At 38.1% G+C, this 14,976-nt stretch overlaps 1 protein-coding gene across 1 annotated transcript in view; it reads left to right on the top strand.

Moving 5' to 3' along the window:
* esamb (endothelial cell adhesion molecule b) overlaps positions 1-14,976 on the top strand; it is a 53,055-nt gene that overhangs the window by 32,212 nt on the left and 5,867 nt on the right. The window contains exons 2-4 of the mRNA XM_072392285.1: positions 8,985-9,130; positions 10,464-10,665; positions 11,118-11,273. Coding sequence (XP_072248386.1) covers positions 8,985-9,130; positions 10,464-10,665; positions 11,118-11,273 — 504 coding nt within the window. The remainder of the gene's footprint in view (positions 1-8,984; positions 9,131-10,463; positions 10,666-11,117; positions 11,274-14,976) is intronic.

Raw genomic sequence — 14,976 nt, 5'->3', positions numbered from 1 at the left:
CTCCTGTCACTTAGCTTCACTCAAGTCACCTGTTTCTGTTTCACAGCTGCACCTCGTTACCAATCACCTTCCCAGTATTTAGTTTTCAGGTTCACCCACAGTCACTGCTAAATCCTCACTTTACCTTCATGTTCATGCCATGTTTAGTCAGTCTAGTCAGGTCAGGTTTTTGCCCCATAGTCTTGTCTTGTCTTGTCTTGTTTGTTTAATTAATTCATAGTCTTGTTTATTTATCCATGGTCTCGTTTTGTCTGGTCTTGTATAGTTTTTTTTTCACAGTTAAGTTTTGATATCCGGCTCAGCCGGTTCTTGCCTTGTGTCTTTTTTGTGTGTAAATAAATCTGGTCTTTTTTAAGTCCACATCTGGGTCCTCCCTTCTCACACCAAGAACTGTGACAGAACATTTAAAGTAGTTTGCCTTGTGGTCCAGCAGAGAAAACTCTAAAATCAGCTTGACCTTGCCGTGTTGACTTTTTTTGTAAAGTAAGCTTATAGTGTTGCGTGTTGCTATGAAAGCGTATGAAAAGAGTGAAGAATATCCCAATTTTGTTTTTCTAGGTGCAGTTGACTAAAGTGAGTAGTAAGCCAGTAAAATACTTGCTTTTAACGATGTGCATTTTTTTAATGGCTGCCTCGTGTATCCTGTGTTTGTTTGACATGTTGTTTGTACATGTCCTGCAATCTGCAATATTTAGGTGACTTGTAGGGACAGTGTAGGACCAAATTTCACTGGATGTCGGGTCAGAGGGTTTGCAGGGGAAAAAAATATGCAAAGTTTTGAAGACAAGCTTGTGGAGGAGACTGCCATTACTCACATCTTTACGATATATCTTTGCCACTGCACAGTGAAATAAAACTTGTCAAAATAGCTGGTGAGAGATTGTACCACTTTGGAAACATTCGTGCACGGAGACAATGACTTGGAATGGTGCTGATGTTTGTTTTTTTTCCTGTCTGTGTCATCTGGTGAACCCGCTAGTGCATAGATGTCAAACTCAGACCCGCAGGACAAGTCTGGCCCGCAGTGTAGTTATATTTGGCCTGCGAGATAATACCAAATGTCTACTAGAGTTGGACCGCCGATAAACAGTACATGTACATACTACAAATGCCAGAATGCTCTGCTGGTGCCTTGGTCAATCAGGACGCACCTCATGCGACCAGTCGTAGCGGAGCTTTCTCAACAGGTGGGAAGCAGAATATCTGTTTACAAAAAAAATATCATTATTATTATTGTTAGCCTGTGAAAAAAGGTTGCCATTGAAATTTAACTCAGAAGGCTACAAATAGAGAAAGAGGTTTATAGTATTAAGCTAGGCTTGTTCCAGATTCAATGTTTAAGCAGTTTGTTTCCATATGAAAAGGTTCATCGTTATATCTGAAGAGAAGGAAAAACTTCCTCAATTGTAGACATTTTTTCAGTAAATATCAAGTCCAAGTTTGTCCAAGTTTTTTTTATGCCCTCCATGCTTTTGAGTTTGACACCCCTGCCCTAGTGGAATCCTCCAATAACAGGTGTAGTTAGCAGGCAAGTATGTGAACATTTACAGCCACGACAGAGCAAATTGCTTACGCGAACATGTGATTAAAAAGCAAGAGTATTCCTGGCCTGAGTGTCTTACCTGCAGACGACAGGAATCAGTGAGATCTCAGTTTGAGGGATTAGCTGGCGTTCCTGACAAGCACACCAAGCTAACTCCTGGAGAACAGAAAAGTTCATTCATTTAAAACAACACAAATCAAAGAAATATCACAGTGGTTTGAGAAAATGCTATATTGTGGATTTTTAATTCCACTTCTATTGAATTAAATGGTTATAGCGACAGGGAAATTCTTCTTGTCTATTGCGGTGAAGGACTAGTCACAACACAAATCAGAAACTCGTGCATGCATACTTTGATGCTCACAAATACACTCAGTAAGATATTCTAATGCACATGATATCACTAGTAAAGGTTATGTAATGTATAACCCATTCTCCAGTAGAAAATGTGATTTTAATCTTATCCTCATGACCATCTGATGACCCAACAAAATGATCTTGCAACCCCCAGCTGAGAATCACTGATTTAAGTAATCAGTTTATTTCTAAGGAGACAGGACCATTGCATTGTATCAGTGGGGAAAAGAAGGGGAACAGGTGTAAATGGAGAGTAAATCTGAGCCTCAGCTAAAGCTTTAGCTCCAGAGAGAGACTCACATGAGAGAAAGACATGGGTGGAAGCAGAGATTACTCTGGGAGATAGAGTGCGGCTGGTTAAAGAGGATCAGTTTATCTTCACACAGGCCTGCGTATCTCCCTGAGGGCTTTGAGAGAGGGACTGACTTTTTATCTTTTACTTGATCATAACACAGCAGCTTTAGATTTTGATGCCTTGTTACTCATGCAGATTTTATGCATGTTTTGCAAGTAATGAGACACATTTGTTCATTTTTTGGCTCATGCATAGCTTGTTCTTTAAATTGTCACACTTCTATTCATTTGTGGAGTCTTAAATTCTGAGGTTTTACGTCTTGAATATGTGATGAGTTCCACTGTGGTTTTATCTCATAATCAGATGATATGTTTTTCATAGGAAGGTGCTTCCCCCTATGGTCGACACATGATACTACAGAAAACTCGCATTTGGTCTAAAATGTGCCCCAGCTCAAATATGCATGGCTTACTCTGTATAAGTTTTTTCTCCCTGCCATCTTAGATTTTTTTTTGCAACCGACACTTGTGCAAGATGCCCTGCAGGAAAACATAAACCACTGTTTATTCTAAAGAAAACATTCCAAGTAGCAGATGTAAATTGTGGCTAGACTGAGTTATAGCCTGTGGTGAAATGTAATTAGGGCAGAGTTTAATAAGGACATGTAGTGTCATATCAGTATCTTCTATATAGGCATCTCCAGATTTTTTTTTTTTAAAACCTCTGAAGGATTTAAGTTGACTTAAATTCCATATCCACTTCTTGAACTGCTGTTTCTTCACACACACACACACACACTCACGCACCCCAGATGGAGAGGACAATGGATTAGTGAAGATTTTGCTTCATTTAATAAACAATTGAATGACACAGTTCTGAGGATAAACCTGCTCGAAGAAACACAAGAATAGTCTGGATTCTGGAGTGAGGACACTCCAGGGCATTATCCTACTTCATCAGTGGGTATCTTTGATGTATTTAGAATTGCTATCTGGACGCGTCCATCAGGTTGCCAGCAGCAGATTTTCATTCACTTCAAGAGGCAGAATAGTCTCGTCAGCATACAGAAAAACCTGATCCTTTCCAATTGTATCTCTTCTAATCCACGCAAATGTATATCACTCAACATGCAACGCCTGTGAGGCGCTTTAAACAATGTGTTCTTCGCATCCACAGTTATATTGTACGTCGGTGCGGTCATATTAAAATGTGACCGTTCAATCAGTCAGCAGTTGTTCCCGGCTCATTGTTTGGTGTGACAGCGAAGACAATAGTGGATGGAAATTAAATCAGAGCACTAACAGGATTTGGAGGCAAAAAAAGCGGTGCTTTTAAATTGGAAAATAAACATTTCATCTGCAATCTGGGCTGCTCTGCATTATCAATCAAAAAAAACACGGCAACATGACAGGGATAATGATAAAGATATTAATCTCATGCATACATATCCCGTAGGTGACTTTGTTGTTCAACACCACTGACATGGGCAGACAGGGAATATGAAGCCTTATGATTACAGGCCGGAGGATTTTTGCACAATCCACATCACGGGTCTCGTAATCTTTTCACTTGTTGATTATTATTTATTATCCTACACTTCTGTGTTTAGATACTCCAGCCCTGTTTTTTTCTCAACACCTCCAGCATTTTTATGTTTGTAGTTCTGAGTTCTGTTTGATAACATATGGTCCTCCCAGAATATTGATTAACAACTTTGGTCACTTTTCATCTGGTGCCATCATCAGGTTTTGAATTTAACATTTCCATTAACAGGACCATGCCCCTCACAGTTTCCTGTGGGACGTGCTTCAAGAATATGGGGTATTGAGTCTCGCTACAGGCCATTCAGTCCCATACAACCAGAATAAAAGTTTGGTTTCCATTAGGGAAGCACAATATTAGGATAGTATGCACTATGAAATATCATGGTTAAAGGTTATGATGGCGATGTGACTTGCAATATATAACCAAGTATCTGTACTTCACTATACGGTGTGAAGCTTAGGTTGTGTATTTATGAGGGCTTCATCCTGGATCTCATCTGTGCATGCTGATTAGTTGAAAAATGTGCACAAAAGCACAACTTCCTCCAAAGTTTAATGTAGCCTATATTAATACAACTTTGCTTGTCTTACTATTTTAACTGTTAGCTGTTTCCGTAAGTGTTGGACCTACAGAGATGCCTTTTGTCACAGATTCTGTCACAGATTCCAGGCACAGCCAAGGAGCAGAAGGTTTCCTGTTCAGTTGGTGTAGGATTACATTTGATTTTAGAAGGTACTGTCTGCTTCATCGAGCAGAGACCTCCAGCAGATACTGGGGTAGTTTGTAGCCAAGTGTGAAGCAGTGAAGACGAGAGTTAGCACCTCATCACTCAGAGAAGAAATAAGTTTTTAACTCAAATGAAGGAGTTGAAGTATTTTGGAGTCTTGTTCAACAGCAAGGGTAGAATGAAGCAGGAGATTAACAGGTGAATTGGAGAAGCATCTGCAGTGATGTGAACATTGTACCAGCCTGCTGTGGTAAAGAGAACACTAAGCCTCAAGGCAAAGCTTTCAGTTTACCTGTCGATCCACACTTCAGTCCTCAGCTAGGGTTATGAGTTTTGGGTAGAGACAGAAAAAACATAAAAACAGCTAAAAGCTTGAATTGGCTCTATATGAATGAATTGGATTATTTTGAAATTAATTAATTGGATTTAATTGGATTATGATTACAATGAATTGAATTCCAGTTGGCTTGAATTGGACTATATTATTTAAGTGCACATCACCCATGTAGTTTATTGTTAGCTTTATATAGCTTGTTAAATCTTCATTTGTAAGTCACTTTGGATAAAAGCGTCTGCTAAATACATAAACATAAACATAAGTGCCTTGAGATGACTATTGATGTAATTTGGCGCTATATAAATAAAACTGAATTGAATTTAATTAAAATCAAGTTCCTTCAAAGTGCATATTGGCTTACCCTTTGGGATGTGTTGAAGAGCTTGATTATCCGGAAGGTCTCAGAGTAGAGTTGTTGCTCCTCCACATTGAAAGGAGCAAAATGAAGTGGTTCAAGGATTTGGCACGGATGCCTTCTCAAGGTGTCTCACCAGGAGGAGGCCTTTGCGCAGACCCAGGATCCATTGGAGAGATTATGGGGGCTTTCACATCAGAGCTGTGCGGTCTGCTTCAAACCAGAGTTTGTTTCCTCAGATAGTCCGCTTCGTTTGGGCAGATGCTAAAGCTCTAACGACCTCTGGTGCAGACCAAACAAGAAAACTGTGGTCCGCCTGAAAATGCGGGTCTCAGTTCGCCTGCAAGTGAACCCTGGTGCGGTTCGCCTACAGTGGCAAATGCAAACAGACTATCCAGCGAACTAAGGAGAGGATGTGAATGAAGGATAGGAAGTAGGATACTCACTGCCTCGCCTGCTACTCATACTCGGCAGCTACTTGTGAAAAAGCAATTAGGTTTGAACACCAAAGTAAAAACAGAAACCCCAAGACTGCAAACATTTAGGAGTTGCTCCATTGTTTGTTTTTGTTGTGAACAAGCTGGCTAAAGGAGATGAATTTACATTTTTGGTCCTGGCCAATCAATGAGCCAGGTTTTCTTCTTCCTCATGCTTTTTTCCTTCCTGGTCAGTACTTGTTCCAGGCAAAACTGCCTCAAACACGCAGCTGTGAGAGTCAAACCGAATCCCCCACACTATCCTGATGTGAAAGCGCCCTGTATCTCTTGTGTGGGTTGGGAACATTTTGGTGTCCTCGCAGCAGGGCAGGAGAATGTGACTGGGGATCTCTGCTCAGACTGTTGTCCCTCCAACTCAGATAAGCAGATGAGATGGATGATGGAAATCTCCATTAAATGATCTAATGGAAGGACAACTAATTATATTCCCATCCACCCAAATTTGTGAATGAATTTGCAAATCTAATTAAGCTAGTAAACATATCAAACATCACATCTGCTAAAACAAGAAGTTGATTGTCAGCATGTTTTCAAGTACTCAGAAATATGTTTTCTGTTTCAGCCCTCTAAGGTCAGTCTCCTTCATTTTGTTTTGTCATTTAGATTTCAGCCAAATGAAACAGTGCTGCAATATGTTTGTTATGTAATATCATTAGAAAAATTACTTCTTTCCTCACAAACTCTTGAACGATTGTGTTCACTCCTTTCAATTAGATTTGAGTGCATGGCAATTTTTGCACTGATTTATCTACTTTGAAAAGACATGCATTGATCTTGAACAAAAAGTTGAATTTTATTTCTAATTTTATCTGAATTTTTGAAGCCTAAGTGACCAAAGGCTCTCTTTCCATCATATTGCTTTCAGCTGACCTTAATTTGTTGAGCAAAGAGGGAGATTGGGATTTTTGACGGGCCGAAAGCGCACAACTTTTAAAGTGAAGGATTTAACGGCACAGTGCTTATTAGAAACATTTTGACTGTATAAATCATTGCTTAAGATCCTTGAAAAGTTGCTTTTTGTACCATCAAAGCATTATTAATACATTTGCCTCACTTTAAACTCTTGGACCATATGGAAGCCACATCCAGGCTTAGCAGAGATCACGTGGCATAAATGATTAAATATGAAGCAGAGTGATCTGCTAATTGTAATGCAGAGAGCATACATGCTGTTCTGATTATGATGGCGGCAACAGAAGCAGTGTGGCAAGTGACCATTTGTTACATAATATCTATGTCCAGCGTATGCTCACGTGAGGTGAGAGGACTGAGCCTGGGATTGTTTGGGGATTACTCAGCAGGATTTACCAGACTCAGAGATTCAGAAATGAAGGTACCCTGATGACGGGATCATACTGTCCCAGGAGGAATAAAGAAGCTACTGCCGCAAAAATACATGTAAAAAAAAACAGGTTCTGCGTCTCTGTTTTCTTGTACTTTCTGCCTCTCACTGAAAACACAATCTGTTTCACATACACGTGTACATTTTCCTGCTTTTCATCTATGCACACCCCACCCCATCGCTCCAGTACCACCCACCGCCTAATTCTCCTGCCTCAACCAGATTTTAGTCTGGAAAAGAAGGAAGGCGTGCCAGGCTGAACAGATGTGGAGATTTCAGCTGTCTATGGATCATATCACTCCCTCTCTTTCATCTCTACCTACTCGTGATCCCTGTCCAACTAAGCACATGAGACACACTTTTCCCAGTTTTCTTCTCTGCAGCTGAAGTGGCAGCAGTAGCTCTTTTTTTTTCATTTCTTGCTTTAGTTTTTGAACCAAGCTTCACACTGGAGATACAGATGGACCCCGGCTGCTGGGATCAGCTGATCCAGCTTCAGCTGTCCGGTTCGGGTGACTGGGCTCCCTGTGAGTTAGATCTCCTCCTTGTTTAGTTTTTTTTCTAACCTCATCAAATTCTTCCTCTTTTATCATCAGCTATTATAAGCTTGACCACATCCTGGTAGTTGAAGTCATCTTGCTTTATCTATGACATCTTTCTTTTGCTCAGTTGAAAATGTTTTGGATTCTTTCCTCAACAGGTTGTACCAGGTTGACTTGGATGAATTTTCTTTTTTTATATGCATTCTTTGGCCAGTGAATGTGACTCTTGTTTGAAACTTTGGCGTTTCTGAAACCAAATTTTGATTTAAATCAACGTGGAAACCAGATTTGTGATAAAAAATTAGAGACGAGGCAGTAATGGTGTAAAAGTTTTTGTCTGTTTCAATTGCTTGATCAATAAAGTTTAGCTAACATATTTTACTTTTCCAACAAAACAATTCAGTGATTCATTTGAAAGTTTTTTTTATAAACCTGCAGTTCAAAGGTCAATAAGCTAACTACTGTAATTAACTGAATAAATCTGAAATTGATTTGAATATTTTCATTCACTTTTTTTTCTTTGATGCACTTTAATCTTCTTTGCATTGAATTAGTGAAGAATTAAGTCAATTTTAAGCGTATTTGACATGTAGAATAGTATAATGCAATGCAGGAGCTATAACATGAATATTGATAATCCTGGAATGAAGTCTTAAATTTCTTATATTTGGTCTTAGATTTCTTTTCTGGAATTAATGAGATCTCAACTCAGTGTTAGCAACAGCTTCTTGCAGTATGTGATGGTCATTTTACTTAGATGAAGTAGCTTTATTTAACAAGACAGAAAGTAAAGTTCATCTCCTCTCTATATTTGCTTTTGTCATACTCCTGCTGGTATGTGATCTGTTTAATTTGCATGATTACCTAGCTTTAGAGATGGAACCCCAAAGTGTAAAGAAACCAGATGGACAGAGAGAGGCTTTTTAAAAACAGCTGTCAACACTGGATCCATTGAAAATATGTTCCTTCACAGTTTTACTCAATTTTTATATTCTACTGTGTTCTTTGCAGCACGTTTGTTATTGTAGATAAGAATAATTCTAATAGATTTAAAATCTAGCAAGGAAAGACAGAAAGCATGAAAGAACCAAAAAAAAAGGAAACTGTAAAACTGGAAACTGGAGCTATAGCAAATTAACTCAGCCAACTAATTGATCGTCACCTCACAGTAAAAGTATTTTCACTTCTAAAAGAGAGGATTTGCTGCAACTTAAAAAACTGGTAGTTGGTTAGCTGACTAATTGATATGTTTATGATTATTAGTTAAGAAACAGACTATAACTCAAAAGTAACACTAAAAAGGTGTTGTTCATAAACCTGAGAAAATGTAACTTCTGTCCTTGACGATTCCTCAGAACATCCATCAATGCAGCTGTGCAGCTTCTATTTAACATACTTTGTACTCTTTTTAAAGCCAGATGGGCTTGTGTTGTTATTGTTCCAGGTGACACCCAGAAAGTGGAGATGCCCAGCAAAGAGATGGAAGTGGTGAAGGGCCAAATGGTGGTGTTACAGGCCTGGTACAGCCCCAGTTCAGACATTTCCCAAAACACTGTAATTTGGCATTTCACAGGAAATGATTCCAAGCAGGTAAGAAGCTCAAATCCAAAACAGTAGAATGTTCATGTGCATGCTCAACCCATTATTGGTTATTAAAGACGTACATTCACACTGAATAAATAAGTTAAAAAGTGAGTCGTCTGATGTTGAAATACTACGTTTTCAGGATATAGACTAAATTTTATGAGAAATAACTGAATAACATATGCTTTGTAAACATGTTCATTCTTGTGTGGGGGGAAAACTTCACAAAAAAAGTGGCTACATTCCTTTACTTTGCAACAAGTTGGACAGATGTAGTACCCTTGCCAAATAAAAAAGAAAAAATGAACAGTTTTCTCATACATTTGTAACTTAAATCTCTACAAATATTGTCATTTTTTTAGTTAGTTAACTGCTTTTATCCAATGTGTAGTGCAACGCTGTAGAGTTTTTCTCAGAACATCATCCTACTTCAGCCGCTCCAGAATTCTATTTTGACCCCTCCAATAACCCTAAGATGTCGTTGTACATATGACCCTTTTCTAACCTCACTCACGGTATAAAAAGTACAGCTTCTTTAGGGATTACAAATTACAATAATGTACAGAATTTGCTGATCCTCAGACCACTTTAGAAGAGATCATCAAACTCAAAAATACTTGGCTGAAAGCACAAACTGAACAGCTTTACGAAGATGCATTTCGTCATGCAGTGTAGTATATTGAAAAATAATAATGTTCACACCTTTTTCTACATATTGTTCCTCACCTTTGAATAAAAAAAACAGAACATTATTGCATGATGCTGTTTATACGCATACATATATCATGATTTCTATGTGTAAAAGGATGATCTGTAGAGTTCAGGAGTATTGCAAAGATCACTGTTCATGTCTAATTAACAGTAGAAGAAAATAAGGGAGGAAGGATGGGCATCATAAAGGAGAGAATGCCCTTAATGACATTGTATCTCTACTTTTATCAGAGCTGCTTTTATGTAGCACGAGCTGCTTGTGAAACTGCACATGCAGTGTTGTGTGTGTGTGTTTACGTGATTAACATAATCTAAACAATCTCAGTGTGCGATGCCTGTGAGCTTATCTCAATCAGAAAATCAACCTGAATTTCAACATCCACCATCTGTACATGTCAGGATTATCGTCATGAAGGACGTTTATTCTGGTCGTTAATCTGCACATCTTGACATGGCCGTGACAAATAGAATTAAAACTATTTAATAGGAATGAAAACACGCTTTCATTTTTTGCAAGACATTTTGTGAAAACACTCCTGTCAGTAGCAAAAATGTTTTTCACTAACTGGCAGTGCAATGAACCTGTACAGCTTTAAGGTGTTTCCATTAACTTGTTGTCTTTGTGCAGGTGATAAACTTTAGCTCAGGTAAAGTCGGGCACGGACAAAATGAGTTCACCAAAAGAGTGGGCTTCAGTGTGGCCATGCCTTCGGCCAACCTCTCCATCTACATCAACAACACCCAGGAAACTGACTCTGGTCTCTACTTCTGCCATGTCATCGTTCCTGGAGGTCATGGCATTTCTGGAGAGATGCGGCTTAATGTCAAAGGTAACGGTCCACGGCATCAGAAGAATTTCAAAGGTTAGAAGTCTGTAGTGCGGCTCAGTCTTGTCTTTGGATTTGAAAGTACCGGACAAGTAAATGCTGAGCACATTTTGAGGGAGTTTTGATTGGAGTAGTCTGTTGAAAATAATATATATATATATTATATATATACATGTGAGAAAGCTCTGTCCAATTGAAATCCATCTGCTGTTAAGGGATCCAATAGGCTCTGCAGTCATTATGTCATCCCCCAGAAACAGATGGAAACTGTTGCCGGGTGGAGGTCAAAACATCTACTTATTTTTATGCAATCTGGCTACTGCCCAGAGAAATCACCAAACTGAAAGCAGTGGATTAAAGCTATTGCATACATGTTCAGGAAGCGGTCAGCGATGTATATTCTTATCTTACATGTGTTAGCATACAGTAATAACCCGGACTGTCTGTCTGTCCAGTCCCTCCCTCTCCCCCAGTGTGCAGCATGACAGGAAACCCAGTGGTGAAGGGCAACGTGACTCTGAGCTGCAAGTCTAGTTATGGTAAACCCATACCTCATTACAAATGGACCAAGGCTGCACCCATGTCTGAGGTGTTTTTCTCACCAATGCAGAGTGAGTATGTTTTAATAGATGGTTACTTTAGCACAAAAGGACACACACAGTTACTTTCTCATTATAATATCTTTCTTTTAGATAATGTTTTTATTTTATTGGCCCATATTTTGCATCACCTTTTGTTGTCAGTGTAATGTTGAATTCTTTAATTGTTTTAATGCCATAAGTATAGTAAATTAAATCATATTCGCTATGTTTCTATTTACTTTAAGTGTGTAACAATAAACAAGGCTGCGGTAGATTTAGACAAGCTAGTTCCAGTGCCCAGTGGTTGCAGATGGTGTTTGGCCGTCATGCCTTTATGTAGCAGCTAATGAAATGGGCAGGTTTTAATACAATGTGCACCACAAAATGATATAGTATGAGCACAAGATGTACTTTGTTCCCCCAGTTCATCACATTTTAATTATTTGTGTACATATTTTAATCAGTTTTTTGTAGGTTTTGCAAATTTATTCAATTGAGAGAAGTATTCATACAATGGCAACACCAACAGACCAGCTTAAAACTTAGATGCGTCACTGTGCAATACAGGAAGCTGCCATGAATAAAATATGAGCTTCCCATGAAACATGATTTCTGGAATTCTGGGAGGTCTCTAAAATATTGACAATGTGTTGTTTGGGCCAGGCATTTCTATATTTCATAAATCATATGTAAAATCAGAACGTGATTGTTCTACTAAAAATAGAATGTAGAGCTATTGTCTCTGCACAGCAGATCTGCACATCTGATGGAGTACATGGCAGTAATTTAATCTCTTTACTTGTTCTAATAGTTACATACTATTCTTAATCAGTGCAAGTACAAGAAAACAGAAAGTTTGCCGTTCAGGTACGTCAACACAATAAACATCTCACTGTAATGTAAACATAGCTATAGTTTGCACTGTGATTATGTCCAATGTGTTCCAGGAAATGGATCATCCCGACCCACCAGCTCACAAGAGCTTCACCCTCTCTTTGTTCCAACACTAATTTACTCATTATGCACTGAGCATCAATGATGAAACAGACTAATAGCCTAGATAGTCTATGAAAAGGAATGATAAAGATCAAAGATCAAAAGTTGGAAGAGTGTCAAGGAGTGAAAAGGTCTTTATTTTCAGAACTCAATTTAGGTTTGATTTTATACATTATCCATAACAGAATCTCTTTATTTTTCAATGATTTAGAAACTCCCCAAATTTACACAAATTATATTTTCTGGGGAATTCATGTCATAAGTTTAAAGCTTTATTTAACCAGATAAGTCAACTGAGAACAAATTCTCATTTACAATGATGACCTGGCATGAGGAGACGAGCTCAACTCTTGTCAACCAATCAAGTGTGCACAATTGAACTAAAATGAACAAATTGTGTTTCGTGTGCTTGTCGCTGTCTCAGGCTCCTTTACTGCTGTGAGTCTAAAAGGCTGCGTTGGGTCAAAATGTACTTATTCATTTGTTTGTTTACAGATTCTGGTCTGCAAATCTTTCTGAATGTTATTGTTATTAGATGGACTTTTCAAAATCCAGATATAACCCCAATCCCCTAAAAAGCTGGGGCACTGTGTAAATTGTAAAAAAAAAAAAAGCCAAATGCAATTATTTTCAAATGTTATAAACCAATAGTTTGTTCACAATAAAACATACAAAACATGTAAAATATTGAAAGTGATACATTTTACTACCTAATGAGAAACATGATCTCATCTTGGAACATTTGATGGCAGCAGTATGTTGAAATCTTGAGCCTGGAGGACACAGTGTCCATGTTTTCACAAAAAGAATTTCAGATTTCAAATAATCTGACTTAAAAGCAAGTTTTCATTTCTGGCCTCTTTAAAAGAGTTTTGGCCTAGAGAAGATGGCAGCATTTTTGGATCACTTTCACATTCTTTGCGTAATAGAGCTTTAACCTGCATTTGTGGGTTACATGGAGATTAATGATTATGGACAATGATCTCTAGAATTGTTCCTGAGTCTATACAGTTATTTACATGACAGAATTATGCCTTATTTTAATGCATTGCCGTTTTAGGGCCAAAAGATCACAGACATCCAATACTTGTTTTCAGCCATTTCACTTGCGTGGGGCATTGATATGTGTCCAGATTTTGTCTTTGGATGAGATGAGTTTTCAAAATTTCATATTAAGGAGTATTAGTCTTAAATCGCTTAACAAATTGTAGACACAGTTTTTGCAGTTTTTTGACCCTCTGCCCATCTTTACCTCTGGAGACTCTGCCCCTCTAAGGTTTTCTTTTTAATGCCCAATCATGTTACTGATCTATTGCTAATTAACTTAATTAGTTAACGCATGTTTCTACTGCTGTTTACGTTAAGTTTCATATACTTTTCCAGCCTTTTGTTGCTCTGTCAAACCTGCTGCCATTAGATTCAAGATGAGCTAATATATTTTGGAAATAGTAAAATGTCTCACTTTGAACATTTGATTTATTTTTTTATGTTCCATTGTGAATAAAACATTGGTTTGTGATATTCAGATCATGGCATTCTCATTTATTTACATTTTGCACAGCATCCCATCCTTTCTACGAATTGAGGTTTTAGAGGGAAGAGAAAAGCATTGGCTTTGTTTTTCTGAATTATGTCTCTCCAGCTAAATCCACAAACCCCTATCTCACTGATGGAGGCTTTTTGAAATATATGCAGCTTGAGAGGAAGATGATAGCAAGTAATGCTAAAATAAATGCCCTCATGATGCATGTGTCCACTCTGCTAAGTTACAGAGTGTAATGAACTGGCACTCCTGTGTTATGCCAGGCATGGTTTTGCCCTGTTTGCAAGGCAAAGAGAAATCTAAAGATTTTTTTCTGTTGGAATGCCGTCAGTTTTTTGTGGTGGGATTCAAAGAAGGCAAAGGAAGGACAGAAAACTCAGAATATTAGTGGCTTTACACTTCAGGGAAAGACAAAATTTCCAAAAGAGTAGTATCTTAAGCTTTTCTGGCAGTACTAGAACGAATTTGGAGGCCATGAATGCAAATTGTGATTGAATATTACTTTGGGAATCTGATCAGTTTACATTTACATTTATGAATTTAGTAGACGCTCTTATCCAAAGCGACATGCAAGGAAGAAGACTGTTAATTAGAATTGCTACTCAATACAAAACCAAAAATTAACCATCAAACTCTCTGACTGTTTACCAATGCTTTAGCTGCTACGGTATATTTATTTTTTTATATATATATTTTCATCACATTATTTTCAGAACCTAGAATAAACATCTGCAGGATGAGTGGGTTGAATAATTTTGCCTACTGCTGAGGATACTCCAAATCTACCTTAGAGAAAGATTCTTTATTTTCCATAACATGCAGCGTAAAATCTTCTTTACTGACAGAGACACGCAGCATCCTGCTCTTAAAGTGCTGCACATGCAAAAGAGGCAAAAGGCATGTCATGCGTTATTTTATATATTCGTATTTTGAAATTATGTTGCAGAGAAAACACCATCTGTTTCTGTACAACAGGACTTAAGTTGATTGATTGCGTATTGACTTAACTGCTTTGATCCCCAGCCCTCATCTCTTTATAGCAGAAAAGTCCCCAGAATCATAAGATGAAAACTACTCCCTTTGATTGTGCATTAATGCAGGATTTTGCCGTATTGCATATAAACTCATGCCCCCATCACGTGTGTGTATGCATTGTCTCGCATGCATTGACACTCACACTCAAACCCAGCGCAT

This window comes from Leuresthes tenuis, unplaced genomic scaffold (assembly GCF_036924035.1).
Source record: "Leuresthes tenuis unplaced genomic scaffold, fLeuTen1.0.hap1 SCAF_9, whole genome shotgun sequence".
NCBI lineage: Eukaryota > Metazoa > Chordata > Actinopteri > Atheriniformes > Atherinopsidae > Leuresthes > Leuresthes tenuis.
The sequence above is the reverse complement of the archived record's forward strand: the minus strand, read 5'-3'. Positions and strand labels throughout refer to the sequence as shown.